Source organism: Rhizopus delemar, genomic scaffold, assembly GCF_000149305.1.
Source record: "Rhizopus delemar RA 99-880 supercont3.11 genomic scaffold, whole genome shotgun sequence".
Classification (NCBI taxonomy): Eukaryota; Fungi; Mucoromycota; class Mucoromycetes; order Mucorales; family Rhizopodaceae; genus Rhizopus; species Rhizopus delemar.
This window is the reverse complement of record NW_027137837.1, coordinates 1,633,370-1,648,505: the sequence shown is the minus strand read 5'-3', so window position 1 is coordinate 1,648,505 and position 15,136 is coordinate 1,633,370. Positions and strand designations below refer to the sequence as shown.

The following is a 15,136-nucleotide window of genomic DNA, read 5'->3' as shown; positions in this document are numbered from 1 at the left end:
CAATATTATCAGTAGAAATGAAAATGTGCTAGTGGACACCACTTCTCTAGTTGAACAAACTATTAAGGAGCAAGTGCATAGATTTGCATCATGCCGTTTGATATTTAGTCGGCACTACATGGTACATATGTTAATAGATGAATGTGAAAAGTATATAAACTCTAGGCATTTATATAATCATTGTTTATTTTGGTTCTACCAAACTAATACTTTTCTACTTTTACATCTTTTTGCTATGCCTTACAACGTTGATCGAATTGTTAACGAAATCCGCAACTATAACAGAACGGTTAACGTTATGAGAAGTGAATTTGAAGCCTGGAAAAATGAGATTCAGCAACAAATGACCAAGTTGAAGCTGATGATAGAGCGAAACAATTTCATAAACTACCCTCTTCCACAAGGTAAAAAAAAAAAAGGAAGTGAATCAGGATGTCTTTTACTTACAATACATTACATCAGCTATTTATCAGCAACAGCCTCCTCTATTCAATTCACCAGCACTCGAGAGCGGTCGTAGGGATATTCCACGATTTCCAACAAGCTTGGGTGATGGTCAACATAGCAACACAACATGTATAGAGGCGTTTATAAGAGAAACAATGGATCTTCTTGATAAGCCAGAGGATTCAAACGAAATACTCGATAATAAACGACTTTTAGCCAAAAAGTATCACTCGCAGCTAAACAGTTTTGCACAAGTTATTTGCATTGATTTAAGCAATAAACTTCTTGCGGATGCACACATCGACAAAAATAAGCTATCATGGAAGTACATTCCTGTTGCTTATAAAAATACGGCATATAAAGAGCTTGAAGAGTTCGCTTTACGAGCAAGTATCCCTTTAGGTCGATGTGTTAATAGCTGGGGAGCTCAAGTTTTGCTAGCAAAGTCATACGGCAGTTACTACAACAAAAAGGTACTCTTTTTCTACAAAAATGTCCATTTGATTTACCATTATATCTATATTAGTTAAAAAATAAACTATCGAACACTACAAGTAGCTCAATGGAGACAAACACCCACTTAGCAGAACAAACAAATGATACACATCCTGAGGAAAATTTTGATTTTGAATTACTTCCTGACTTGGATTCCCCTCACGAATTAGAAGAAGGAAATGGCAATGAAATTAACATGTATGTTTAATTTTAAAAACAAAAATATTCTATGATCATAACAATTAATTTTTATTGATTTAGTGCAACTTCCTTGTCTTCTGCTGTCTCCCTTCTCCCTCCCTCTCCTCGTTCTTCTCGTACCCGTTCTGGTACTCGTACTGCTGCTCGTCGTTCAACTAAAAAGAGAAGAATATAATTGCTTTCGTTTTCTCTTTCTTTTTTTGTTTTATCTTATGTTAAATAAAGTACACTATTATTTGCTAGATGTCTGTTAGGATTGTCTCGTCATGACTAAATCTTCAGGATGGTAATGTTAACTTTTTTTTTTATTCTTTTTTTATATGCCTTAGCTTATTCTTCAATGTCATTGGTCCTATGACGTTAATTCAACGAAATAAACTTGCATGGATTTTAAAGTATCTTTTTTTTTAAAAAGTATTTTGTTCTTTTAGTTTTTTTTTTATTATTATTATTTATAACTATCATTACTTTACTTTGTTGACAGTTCTTGATACTTTTAGATATTGTTGATATGCATCGTACTTTGAAAACAAAATAGTTAAACCTTAATCAACTCAAAAAGTTAATCTTTGCAAAAGAGAGAAAACAATCCTTTATTTTATTGCATGGTATAAAGTTGTTGGATGCTGTACATCTTTTAACTATCTCTTTTTTTCTTTTGCTTATAGTAAACTTTAGCTTTCTATACATCAAGTATCATGTTTACTTTATTCAAACAAGATGTTTTTAACTAGTGGTTCACCAATTAAAGAAAGTTCGTTTATGATTAGATTTCAACATGTAACAACCCTTACCTTTTTTTTTTTTTTTTTTTTTTTACATGTATAGTTTCTTGCATTTTTTTCTTATCTTTACCATCTTACTTACTCTATCTGTAGTATACAACTTAAGTATATAGTCAACACCATACCATGCTGTAGACCAGTTTGTCGCAACTATACATAATTATTCATCCACTGCTTTTGTGTACTGTACTTGATGTGTTGTTTCATAATGCATTTGCTGTTGATATTAGGTAAGATTATAGTGCATACACTTTAGATAAATTGAGCCTTAGCTAACAGCGTATTGTATAGATCATATGTTTAAACAGGATGAAAGGTATAATTTATTTATTTATTATTTTTCTCTTGACTAATGGTTTTTATTCATTAGATATTAGTACTCTCTTTTATTTTGCAATGAAAAAAGCGTATGAAGTGACCGTAATGATATCAATGATAACAACAATGATGATAGAGCATTATTGAACCTAATACAGTACACGAGCATGCACTTGAGGAAAGACAGTAGTGATTGTATAAGGCAATGGATATTTATTATCAAATTATATAAAAAAAAATCAATCCTGGTACATAATAATGAAATTTTAAGAATTTAAATATTAATCATCTTGTTGAATGTAGATTGTAATGAAGATTGTCAAATGTAAAGTAGATTGTGATAAAGGCTGTCAAATGTAATTAAATCTACTAAATGAGCTGCACTGGATATTATCATCGAGGACAGGTAAGCAATGGCTTATGAATGTATTGGATTTGTTCATCCTTTATTATTTTATTGTATTTTTTTTTATTCTTTTTTTTTATTTTGGTGTAAATCAAATGAAAAATGTACACTACTAAATACATAATTAAATAAATAAAGCACTGTAGTATTAAATCATTTAAACCTGTCCATTTATACTACCCTATACAACGATAAACCTACCCATTAATACTACCCTATGCAACGATAAACCTACCCATTTTACTGGATATATACGCCAAAAGAGACCACCTAGTACGTTCGATTTCAAACTCCTCGGCCTTAATTCCTCTCCATGAAGTCAAATATTTCGCTAAATTCAACCAAAAGAGCGAAGTAGCTCCCACTAAAAAAATTGCTAAGGTGAGCAGAATGCGGTGTTTTTTTGCGCCGTAGTGATACTGTAAATATTATTATTTAGCCGTGATTAGAAAAGTATAAATACCCTCATATTTTTAACTTGAATAAAGGACAATCTACTTTGAGTCTCACTTATTTTTACATTTGTTGATTGACTTAGTACTTTTTATTATAAAACCTCAAATATCACAAGCACTCCACAGCATCATATTGCCTCCACCGTGTTTTACAGTCATCTTTACATAGTGCGATTTCAGGCTTTCCCCGGATCGAATCCAAGCCCAGGTGCGTCCATCTGAATTAAATCTATTTATTTTCGTCTCGTCTGACCAAATAACGCGTTTCCAATCATCTATTGTCCAATCCTTGTGAGCCATACACCAAGAAAGCCTCTTACAGATGTTCTTAGCACTAAGCAAATGCTTCTTTGGCTTCTCAGTCGCACCAAGACCGGCCTTGCGAAGGGTTCTGCACACGGTTTCGGCACTTACTTTTCTTCCGGTGTCTTTTTCTAGCTCCTTAACCACCTTTGTTGCACTAGACATGCGGTTTTTGGTCACTTGGCGCACACAATAACGCTCATCAGCCGCAGATAGCACCTTGGGCCCACCAGCTTTTGGCTTTCCAAGTCGAACGCAATGGGGTTTTCGGAGTCTCCCAACAGTGCTCTTACTTAGGCCAGTAACACCTTCCACTTTCCGAACCGACTTACCTTGTTTAAGTAACGGAATTGCTCGAACAACTTTATCTTGAGAAACTTGTTTCATGTTGAGATATAATGGGCGGGTAATAAATCAGTAGGAGTTTAAAACTTCAGCAATGAGTAAAGATCAACTTAGAGTCATACGATGTGCATTTGTAAACAGTTTGGTACATCTGTACAACTTGTAGGTCGATATTTCATCGCTTTTCGTTTTTTTTCAAAAGTGCCACAAAATTGTCCCAATGCACCGCTTGTTTTTTAATCCTTCTGTCTCCGTCAGCGCTGCTTTAATCTGTCTTTGCATAACATTATATAGTTCTACATGACTTTGGCTATCGAATGATATAAAACAAAATGTACATTAGCTTAATAACTATGGTTCTACAAGCTCTAGAAGAGAAAATCACGAAACATTGGGACAATTTTGTGGGTCACTGTAGCTCTTTAGCCACCTTTGCTGCAATTGACATGCAGTTTTTCGACGCTTGCGCATACAATAACATTCATCATCTGCAGACAGAAGCTCGAGTCGACCGCCTTTTGGTTTATCATGTGCAAAGAAATCCTATTTTTGGAATCTCCCAGCCATACCCTTACTGAAACAAGGCAAATTGGTTCGGGATGTGGAAGTTTTTACCGGTTTAAGTAAAGAAATTGCTTGGACAGCTCTACCCTCAGAGACTTGTTTTCTAAGTATATACAATGAAAGAGTAAAAAATCAATAGTAGCATAAAACTTCAGAATGTAGGCTGCATTGTTGTGAGCAGTCTGGTACATCTACGAAGCTTGTATAACTATATTTTATGGTATTTCATTTTTTGCTAGATAATGCAACAAAACTATCCCAATTCACAGCTTTTCTATCCTCTCTACCTTCGCCTGCGCTGTTTTAATCAATCTTTTTCTTACACTGTATATCTGTGTGAGTCTTTGCCTATCAAATGGTATGCAACAGGGAGTAGAAAAGAGAACTTCAAAATATGCGGATAGCTTTGTAGGCAATCGTACGTAACCTTCACAATGAGAATATAGGCAGAGTTGCTTCCAGAACCATCAGAAAAGAAATATACTGCTGAATTTCTCGATAAATTAGACGTTGAAGGGGTCGGGTCAACCTCTTGAAACAAAGCCCAAAACGGGACTAATGATTTTTTTTTCTCAGATTAAGGAAATCCAATCTCCCCCGTTTTCTTTTCCCGCCACCATTGACTATTTCAAAGGCGTAACTTATGCAATGTTTCCATACGTTTAATTTTTTGTGCTATACTAAATACTTACAAAAAAAATAGAATTTTATGGCAGTCAAAAATGGTTTTTAAGTGTTGTTTATCCATTTGCGTTTGTACAATTCTTTGTTCTTTAGTATTTCTTTGCGACGTGTTTCTAATTCATTATAAATTATAAACTAAGGATTTTATACGTATACCATCGTACATATTTGTATATCGGCCAACATTGTGTGTACGCATATACTCGTGCCTTTGTATGTCTAAGGGCAGACTTACAAGTTTAATCAAATCTCTTAAAACAAACGTACTATGTGACAGCCAAACTTTCAACAACTTAACAAGCATAGAATTATGCTGAACTTTCAAAGGAAATAAAGACCTTTGTGAATTACATTTATTGAGGATGAAAAAGTCTGTTATGCTATTAAATTTAAAATGCACTTACTTTCACTGTGTTGAAGGGATTTCTTGTGCTTTCAAATCTGGAGATCAGGCGCCTTTAGCTTTAATAACTGCTCTACAACGAGCTAGCATACTCTTGATATATGCTTGGCATTGCTCTTTGGTAAAGGAGTTCCATTCTTTCTCGATTCTAGACCAGAGATCATGCACTCCTTTAGCCTTACCTCCATATAAGCTCAGCTTCAACTTTAAATGGTGCCAGAGATGCTCTATAGGATTCAAATCAGGACTTTGAGCTGGCCAGTTGAAAGTATGCTCTTCTTTAAACCCATTTTCGTTAAACCAAGCACGAGCAAGCTTCGATGTGTGCTTAGGATCGTTGTCTTGTTGAAAATAAATAGCTTCCTGTTCGTAACCACAGTACTTCGGTCTGTCCATCAGTGTAGTTGACAGGATACGAACATAATCTGATGCTTTCATAGTACCATCCTCAATTGTACAGGCTTATCCAGTATCATCCCATGTCATACAACCCCAAAGCATCACACTGCCAGCTCCTCCTTTGACTGTAAGGTCAAGATGATGAGGTTGCAATTTGTCACCAGGTCTTTTCCAAAAGTACTTACTGTTAAGGATACATAAGATTATAGTCACTTTAAGTTAGTAAAAGGAATCGGATACGATCCTGAAGAGTATGATGACATAACCTGGAATCATTTATAACATTATTCCCAATACAAATCAATAAAAGACTTTGGATAGATTTTTATATTAAGCTTTATTCATATTAACTTCACACAGTCAAATAAGATGACATGGTTGTAATATAGTTTATTGACGATATGAGCATGTTGAATAAGGAATGACAATTACTTACTGGATCATCTTTAATCATGAAAACATTTACCCTAACTGAGATATTATTATTAGCCATAATATCCAATCACGGAACTAGAGAATTTTATATTCATCTGTATCGTTTCCTTAAATAGTCCTACATCCAGAGTTATCTGAAACCATCCCAATAGCATAATTGACAATACAAGTTAGGAACAAGTTAGGAACAAGCTAAACTAATAATTAGAAATAGTAATCATCTATTCTGTCGAATTGACCATAAATCTGTCCTAATTCTTTATCCTAATCATGTCTATAATTACTCTCACTTTTTACATGTAGAATTTATCATATTCAATCTTAGTTATCTGAACTTAATAAAGAGATACCAAGCTCTAACAGTATTCCTTTATCTTTGTTGTTATACTGCTTTTACCTAAAACCCCCTATCCTAAACACTTACAGCCATCTGAACCTCAAACATTAATCTTGGTCTCATCAGAAAACACCATACGTCTCCAGTCATCTTCTGTCCAGACTTTGTGAGCTTTAGCCCATTTTAGTCCAGCTTCCATGTGACATTTTTTGAGAAGAGGCTTTTTCTTCTTAATTTGGGCATTGAAACCCATGCTGTGAAGCATTTTTACTGTACCAACACTACGGCGCAGAAGAACACGAGTTGAAGCACCCGTACGCTTGCTAAAGCGTCTTTTATGCTAGTTCCAGCATATTTTTTGCCATTTTTTTTAAGTTGTTCTCCGCATTTTTTTTAAAACGCTTCAGTCTTTTTTATTGCTACACTTTTTTTTTTTTGGCATGTAAATACTGAAATAGGGTGGATCTACTTGGCGAAATCACGTTTTAAACTATACACAACCTGAGTTATGCTATTAAAAGACGAAACGAAGCGATATTAAACAGCTTGCATTTTTGTGCATGATGACTGTAATGGTCGTAAAGAGATCCCTATTCATTAGTTTCTTTAAGCAATTGCAAAGAAAGTAGATTATATGGAATTTTTTATTTTTTAAAAAAGACGCTCTGCAAGTTTCTTTTTTGTTTCTTTCTTGAGCTATATTTTGCGGTTGTTTTTAGAATAGATAATTTACAACAACGAAAAAAGAGACAACATATAACTCAATCACGGCCAAAAATGTAAAAGAAAAAAACGAAGATCATGTTTTTTATGCTACTGTCAACTGTCGTATCCTAAATCACTTTTACATCTTGTGCTCCAGCTGACATGTTTTTAAAGGAAGCTTAAATTGTGAAAAAGAAGACATGTAAGCATTATGGCGAAGAGTTAGTAGTGTGCCTGTACCATTAGTTTTATTTATTTCAGCAAATTTAAACAAGACATGTTTTGATTGCCGTAACTTTTCTTTGTTTCCAATTATAGTACTGCTTCAATATACTTTGACTAGTCAAGTTACATTACAACATTTTTATATTAGTTGAACTGAGAGTGATTTGTCATAGTTGTGGATCTTTACTGTTTTGTATTAACTATGGGGAAGTAAACTGAAGAATATAAATACGTAATAGATATAAAAAAGAGCTTTATAAACTATTATCAAGTTCAAATCATATACAATAAAGTAATTCATTTATAAATTACTCCCTCATTCGGTAAAAATATTGTTTTGAGTAGGTTGTCCTTTATTATTATAATTTTTTCTGTTGTATTCAGTTTATTGAAGCCAAAGGAGCTTATTTGTTTTATTGCTAAAGAATAATAGATCCAATAATTGTTTCAATCATTTACATTAAATAAATAAATCCAAAAACAATCCAAAAAAAAACGCGTTTGCAAATGCTCTGAAATGACGTCGTTATAACTTACAAGTGTTTCAAAAAGTACAAAAAACTTCCTATTGTACTTCTTTTCCTTCTTCACATAATCCTGCTACGAAATTCTTACGGCTCATAGTTATTTTTCACTATTCTAAACACTTGCTAACAATTAAATTGTTATAATTTATCTTGTACCTTAATCTTGTTATTTGCCCCTTTCCACCAAAATTGCTTTTTTATCCTGAATTATAATTATACGTTAGTCGATTAACACATGGCTCCGTGAAAGTGTAAAAGTAAATCGTTATGATAAAGAAAAATATGCTTATTTTTGATCCTAGTGATTTATAGAAGAAACTTGGATAACATGCTTTTACAATTACTTAACAAGATTTAGCTTTTTTTTTTAAAGGTAAATTGTAATCGTTTGTTGATATATATTGTGTCTAAAATATGTCTATAGAATATGAGATACTCAAATGAAAAGTCTTTATTAAATCCTGTGCTTTATGAAGCATCTAGTGGAGAAAAGTGTATATGGTAGAAAGAACAAAAAAAAATCATACAAGTTCAGTGCTCATAATGAAAAAATCTTACTTTGATTGGCATATTGGATATAAGGTTGTAAGTTCCTGTAACAGCAACGTAAAACTGTAGAGATAATGGAAGATGTCAAACAGCATATCATTTTGTAGTGCAACTTGTTAACAGAAACAAAACCTGAACCTCTGTTTAACAACTCTGAAAACGATTCTTTTTTATTACAGTTACAAAAGGTATAAAAATAGTTTCTTTTAAAAAGCTTTAAGTATAGTAACATATGAATAGAATTTATTTGGGTTATAAGCAAAGAGTGGTTGATATGAGTATAGCTATACATAAGAGAAGATTAGATTATATCTTGGATGAAGATTTGATGGTAATTAGAAAAAAAGGAACGTGAAAAAAGAAGTTACTAAATCATAGACGTAGGCATAAAAGCATAAAAAAATAAAAGAAGAAGATTGCATCAATGAAATGAAGAAAAAGGCATTAAAGATCGGAATGCATACCATCATGTTTATCACCAACTTTGTCATCATAACGCATATATGGCCATACAACTTTGAATTTATTCTTTGTTGCTGAATATAAGAATAACTCAACACATTCAAGTTGTTTGCCACATCTAACACAGCAAAATGCTTGCATTCAATATCTTTTTCAGCCATTTACACATTAAATACGTCGAGCTTGTGATTTTTCATCGCATTTACAACTTTCTGAAAGCGGGCTTGATTACTATACGTATGTTGGAATTATATGTAGACTTATTTTTAAGAAAACTCAATGATGATCAGGAATCACTACTTGGATTTTTTTATTGCCATGAAGTGATGAAGCAACAGGTTCAATGATAACGCTAGACACACTTTCCATGCCAACTTCCAAGTCAACATATATATTAGCATCGTTATCAACAACATCATCAGACAAAGTAGTCTCTGAAACAGAAATTTTCAGTGACAGTTCATCTGCTTTGTATTGTTAAATAAAGGGCGACATACATCCACCACATATCTGATGTAACTGCAATTTGGCAAAGGTAGCACCAATAAAGAATTTACAAAGATTACAAGTACAAGAAGCGGTTTGAGACATTAGAAAGTATATTTTGTAACAAAGGTAAAGAAAAAAAAAAGAAAAGAAAAAGAAAGACATATAATAATAACTCAAAGGTATTTATACTTCTCAGTGTACTACCATTTAAATTAAAATTTATCAGAATACTGTGTATTTAGTATAGAAATCAGATTAAGATCATGATTCCTGAGGTTGTCTATTTGGCTTAGCTGATTAATGCTACCTAATTAGTCAATGGCTCTGTATGAAGCCATGCTGATTATTAGAGATGATTCATATATCTAATGCATGTGCATTATCATTTCTGGAGTATTGTAGGTAAAAACAAACAAACAAAAAAAAAAGTGGGAATTAATATAGGGCGTAAACAAACATTGGTTCATATCTTGTAATATATATTTGTAGATAGCAAGTAACCTTTAGTTTAGAAAATATAATACTAAAATGCAAATACTTATGGAAAAAGAAGAGGTCAATATAAAACTGTAGGTATTAGAGACAATTGTTCTCTAGGCTAAAGTTAAGTAAAGCTCATTTTTCTTTTATTTTGCTATGCTTTTTTTCTTTTTAATAAAAAAAGAAATGTTCATTCCTTAAATTCTTAATTGTGGGTACCATATGGGATTGTTTCGTCATGACTAAATCTTCGCAATGATAATGTAAACTATTTTTCTTTCTCTTTTTTTTTTATTTGCCTTTGCTATTCTTCAATGTTATTGGTCCTACGACGTTAGTTCAACGAAATAAACTTGCATGAATTTTAAAGCGTTTTTTTTTTTTTGCGTTTTTGTTATTACTCTACTCTGTTAACAGTTTTTGATACTTTTAACTATTACTGATATGCACCATGTCTTGAAAACAAAATAGCCAAAACTAAATCAACCCAAAAAGTTAACTCATTACAAGCAAAAGAAAAACAATCATTTTGTTGCATGGGTATAAAGTTGTTGAATGTTCATTCTTTTTAACTGTTTTTTTTATCTTTGCTTATAGTAAGCTCTAGTATTCTTTTACTTCAAATATTGTGAGTGATTTAGTCAAGATGTTTTTAACAAATGGTTCACTAATTAAAAGAAAACTTGGTTATGGTTACATTACAACATGCAATAACCCTTGCTCTTCTTTATATCATTATTTGTATTTCTTTCCGTTTCTTACATTGACATCTCACTGACTCTTTGTAGTGTGCAACCTACAGTGGCCGTCAAAACTGGTCGCATGTTTTCATATTTTGCCTATACGCGCTATCTTCTTCTTCATTTCTTAGTCTATAGCAATGAAATATACTTAATTCGAAAGAGCAAACTCTGTACAATCATATGGTAACACAGACATCACCGTAGACCCAATATACTGGTAGTAATTGGCACTTAAAGTCCGACGGCACATGCGACCAGTTTTGACGGCATTTATAAGTCAACATTTTTACACACTTTATTTAAAAAAATCAATATTTAGTCCAAAGACCTTTTGCTCTAATAACTGCAGCACACCTTTTCGGCATACTTTCGATGTATTTCTGGCATTCTTCTTTAGAAATGGCATACCAGGTCTGGCCTATACGCTCCCATAGCACATGCATACTACTTGGTGGTGTCTCATAGCTATGAAATAGCTATCTCTTTAAATGAGCCCACATATGCTCTATGGGATTTAGGTCTGGTAATCGAGGAGGCCATTTCAATGCTTCAAATGGCTGCTGGTCAATCCATTCTTTCACTACCTTCGATGTATGCTTCGGATAATTGTCCTGCTGAAACACCATTTTGGAAGAATCCAAGCCATAGCTTCTCATTGCCTTGAGTAAGTCGTCTTTTAGGACCTCAAGATAGCATTCGCTATTCATAAGATGACCTACATCAACTATCCACCCAACACCTTCCCATGTAATGCAGCTCCAGACCATGGTATTGCCGCCTCCATGCTTGACGGTTTGCTGTACATGTCGCGAGTTCAATTCCTCATGGGGTAGTTTCCATGCATAAGCCTTTCTGTCGGATGCAAAACGATTTACTTTAGTCTCATCAGAGAATATGACCCGTTTCCAGTCATCCACAGTCCAATGTTGGTGCGATTTGGCCCACTGAAGGTGTTTCACGATGTTTTGGCTGCGTAGCAAAGGTTTTTGAGGCTTGACAAACACTATAAAGCCAGCTTTTTTAAGAACGCGGCGTACGGTACTGTCACTTACAGACATTCCACATTCTTCTTTTAGAGCTTTCTGGATCTCTACAGCACTATCTTTTCTTCCTAAGGTGACTAATCTCCGGATGTAGTTCACCATGCGTTGGCTAATTAGAGATGGGCGACCACCTTCATCAACATTTCCACACATCTTAAGAGATGAGCGGTACTTCTGAACAGTGGTACGACTAACACCAACTTGTTTCGCTACTTTGCTGTTTGACTTCTTGGATCTCAGCAATGAGTAGCTGCTGTTTACTTTGTCATTTGAAATTGCACGCATGTCGGATCTGCAATGGTATAATATCTTAATGGCGTGCTGCAATTTAACAAAAAAACACTTACATGTAAATAATATTACGATGAAAGAAGAAAGAGAAGAAAAAACATAAAAAAATTATAATTAAGCCACATTTTTGTGGCTATATTATGTTACTTACAAACGCCATCAAAACTGGTCGCATGTGCCGTCGGACTTTAAGTGCCAATTACTACCAGTATATTGGGTCTACGGTGATGTCTGTGTTACCATATGATTGTACAGAGTTTGCTCTTTCGAATTAAGTATATTTCATTGCTATAGACTAAGAAATGAAGAAGAAGATAGCGCGTATAGGCAAAATATGAAAACATGCGACCAGTTTTGACGGCCACTGTAGATGTATAATCAGTATCATATCATACAGTAGACCGGTTTGTCGCAACTACTCATCCTCTGCTTTTGTATACTGTGCTTGGTGTATGGTTTCATATTGTGTATGCTGTTCATATTAGGTAAAATTATACTCTATGCGGCTTCAGATAGATCGAACTTTGACTAAAAACATATTGTATAGATAGTATGTTTGAACAAGACAAAAGGTATAATTTGTTTGCTTGTTATTTTTTATTAACTGATGTTCTTTATTTATTAGATTTTGATATTTTGTTTTATTTTGCAATGAAGATTGTGTATGAATTGACTGTGATGATACCAATGATAACAGCAATGATGATAGAGTATTATGAAACCCTATAGAGTATATGAGCATGGACTTGAGAAAAAGTAACAATTGTTGCATAAGGCAATTATTCATCACGATAAAAAAAAAGAAAAATAATCTTGGTAAATAGTAATAAAATTTCAAATATTTAAATATTAATCATCCTGTTGAATGTAGATTGCAATGAAGGTTGTTGAATGTAATTAAAACTGCTAAACGAATTGCATTGAATGGGATGTCGAGGTCAGGTAAGTAATGACTTATGTATTATTTCTGTTCATACTTTATTCCTTTTCTTTTATTATTTCCTTTTCTTTATTATTCCTTTTTTTTTATTACTACTTTTTCTATTATTACTTTTTTCTATTACTTTTTTGTACTACTTTTTTTTATTACTTTTTTTAATTACTTTTTTTTTTATTCAAGTGCGTATTAAATGAAAAATGTACACTATTGAATATATAATCAAATAAATAAAGCATCGCATTATTAAATCATTTAAATTTGTCCATTTATACTACCCTATACAATAATAAACCTGCCCATTTTACTGGATATACATGCTTAAACGTAGCAATACTCTGCTGATGTACAGAACGACTAAAGTCTGCCTCATCCAATTACATTGTTGTGTGAAAGTGTTTGAGAGCTTATATTGAATTTGTTTTCAAACTCCTCGGCCTTAATCATGCTAGACCAAGCATTAATATGCTAGTTCTCGTGTTAATATTGCCTACAGAGGCAACAAAATTTCGCTAAATTCGACATTTTTAGCGTTTTTATTTTGTTGATAGTGTTATTTTAAAGGTTGGCTTGTAGTAAGTGAGTTAAATTGGGTAAAGTTTGCTTGTAGAGCTTGATTTAAGGTTGTGATTGCCTTGTAAGTTGTTGTTTTGTATGGAATTTAAGCAGATGCTTGATAAGTAGTGACCACCAGATCTTATGTGTAAGATCAATACGATGTTTCTTGATAAAAGTTAAAGTAGAGTAAAAAGTTTAGGTAAACAGGGACTTTTTTGTTAAAGTTTGTTATTTACTGCGTAAAAAGATATGATTTATTTAAACTGACCAACAATTTCTTCACAAAAAGATGGGATATATACATATGTATAATTTTTTTTTTCTTTTTTGCTTTTCTTATTTTTTTTATTTTTGCGGCTATTGTTATTTCTTTGACAATGGTTGTTAAAATAACTTAAGTTATTTTAACAATCCATGTCGGAGTTGTTTCGTACTTCGTCCAAAAAGAGACCATTCTCACAATAGATGGATGAAACTAGCATTATGCGGAGATTTTTTGCGCCGTAGTATTGTAATTTTCTTTAATATATTGCTTGTTTGCGGGTTTAGGTTTTTAAGTATGTAAGTTTTGTCGATAGTGACCACCAGATCTTGTTAATAGTAGATCAAACTTGTTAGAATAGGTTAAACTCTTGAGGTTTAGGAATAGGTTTACAATGAAGATTATTGACTTCAAGGGACTTCAGTATTTAAAATAGAACACAGACCAAAGGGTTTCAATTGAACGCTTGATGGATTTATTGTTTTATAAAATAAAGAAAATATAAAAAGAATATAAAATTCAAAAGTAAAGTGAAGTGAAGTGAAGTCAAAATAGGGATAAGATATAAGGGTATTTATATGTTTTTGGTTTTTATAATTTTATGTTGTTTTTGGTTTTCAAGCAAAAGAGTTGATACTCCGTTTTCAAATAGGTTGTTACGCAAAAGTTCATTTTCTAACTGGCGTGGTACTAAAAAAAACTTGACTGTATATCTTTCACTACTAAAACTTTATCTCAATAACTTATATCAAGCCTACCAAAAATCAGAAGGCATATCGAATCTCACAACGTCAAAAATTAAAACTTGAAGGTTTCGGCGTTCACATCTTCATAATGCAACTTTAACGTTTTTGTTGTAATGGCCTTAAGAGTTTAGAAGTAAATTTGACTTTTCTTTAGAATTTAAAAGAATTTGAGATCAAAGATTTGTGTTTAAATGAATAAATTTGGTTTGCTTGTAGTAAGTGACCACCAGATCTTGTATTGTAGATCAAACAGTAAAAGGTAATAAAGTGTTTTCTTGATAAGAGAATATAAAAGTGATACGATGAAGATAATTTGACTTCAAAGGACTTGACTTGCTTGAGTTATAAAATAAAAATAAAGAGTTTTGATAAAGAGGAACTCGATGTTTATTTGAATAAAAGATATTTTTAAAAGTGAAGTTCAGTCAAATTATAAGAGGGGATATTTATATGATTATTATATTTTTTTTTTTTGTTTATCTTTAGGGACTGAGGTCCCTAATGCGACTGAGGTCCCTCCTTCGACTGAGTCCCTCCTAGGA

At 32.8% G+C, this 15,136-nt stretch overlaps 5 protein-coding genes across 5 annotated transcripts; 2 read left to right on the top strand and 3 right to left on the bottom strand.

The window, feature by feature from the left end:
• Positions 1–235: 235 nt before the first annotated feature.
• RO3G_13278 (uncharacterized protein) lies at positions 236–1,318 on the top strand (the record flags this gene model as incomplete). The annotated part of the gene is made up of 4 exons (XM_067667862.1): positions 236–404; positions 463–920; positions 974–1,140; positions 1,204–1,318. The coding sequence occupies 4 exons, from the start codon at positions 236–238 to the stop codon at positions 1,316–1,318; spliced, it is 909 nt and encodes a 302-aa protein (XP_067523963.1).
• A 1,891-nt stretch (positions 1,319–3,209) lies between these two features.
• On the bottom strand, positions 3,210–3,797 carry RO3G_13277 (uncharacterized protein; the record flags this gene model as incomplete). The annotated part of the gene is made up of 1 exon (XM_067667861.1): positions 3,210–3,797. The coding sequence occupies one exon, from the start codon at positions 3,795–3,797 to the stop codon at positions 3,210–3,212; it is 588 nt and encodes a 195-aa protein (XP_067523962.1).
• A 1,654-nt stretch (positions 3,798–5,451) lies between these two features.
• On the bottom strand, positions 5,452–5,844 carry RO3G_13276 (uncharacterized protein; the record flags this gene model as incomplete). Its single annotated transcript, XM_067667860.1, has 1 exon — positions 5,452–5,844. The coding sequence occupies one exon, from the start codon at positions 5,842–5,844 to the stop codon at positions 5,452–5,454; it is 393 nt and encodes a 130-aa protein (XP_067523961.1).
• Positions 5,845–6,677: 833 nt separating this feature from the next.
• RO3G_13275 (uncharacterized protein) lies at positions 6,678–6,830 on the bottom strand (the record flags this gene model as incomplete). Its single annotated transcript, XM_067667859.1, has 1 exon — positions 6,678–6,830. The coding sequence occupies one exon, from the start codon at positions 6,828–6,830 to the stop codon at positions 6,678–6,680; it is 153 nt and encodes a 50-aa protein (XP_067523960.1).
• A 4,480-nt stretch (positions 6,831–11,310) lies between these two features.
• RO3G_13274 (uncharacterized protein) lies at positions 11,311–11,421 on the top strand (the record flags this gene model as incomplete). The annotated part of the gene is made up of 1 exon (XM_067667858.1): positions 11,311–11,421. The coding sequence occupies one exon, from the start codon at positions 11,311–11,313 to the stop codon at positions 11,419–11,421; it is 111 nt and encodes a 36-aa protein (XP_067523959.1).
• Between the last annotated feature and the right edge of the window lie 3,715 nt (positions 11,422–15,136).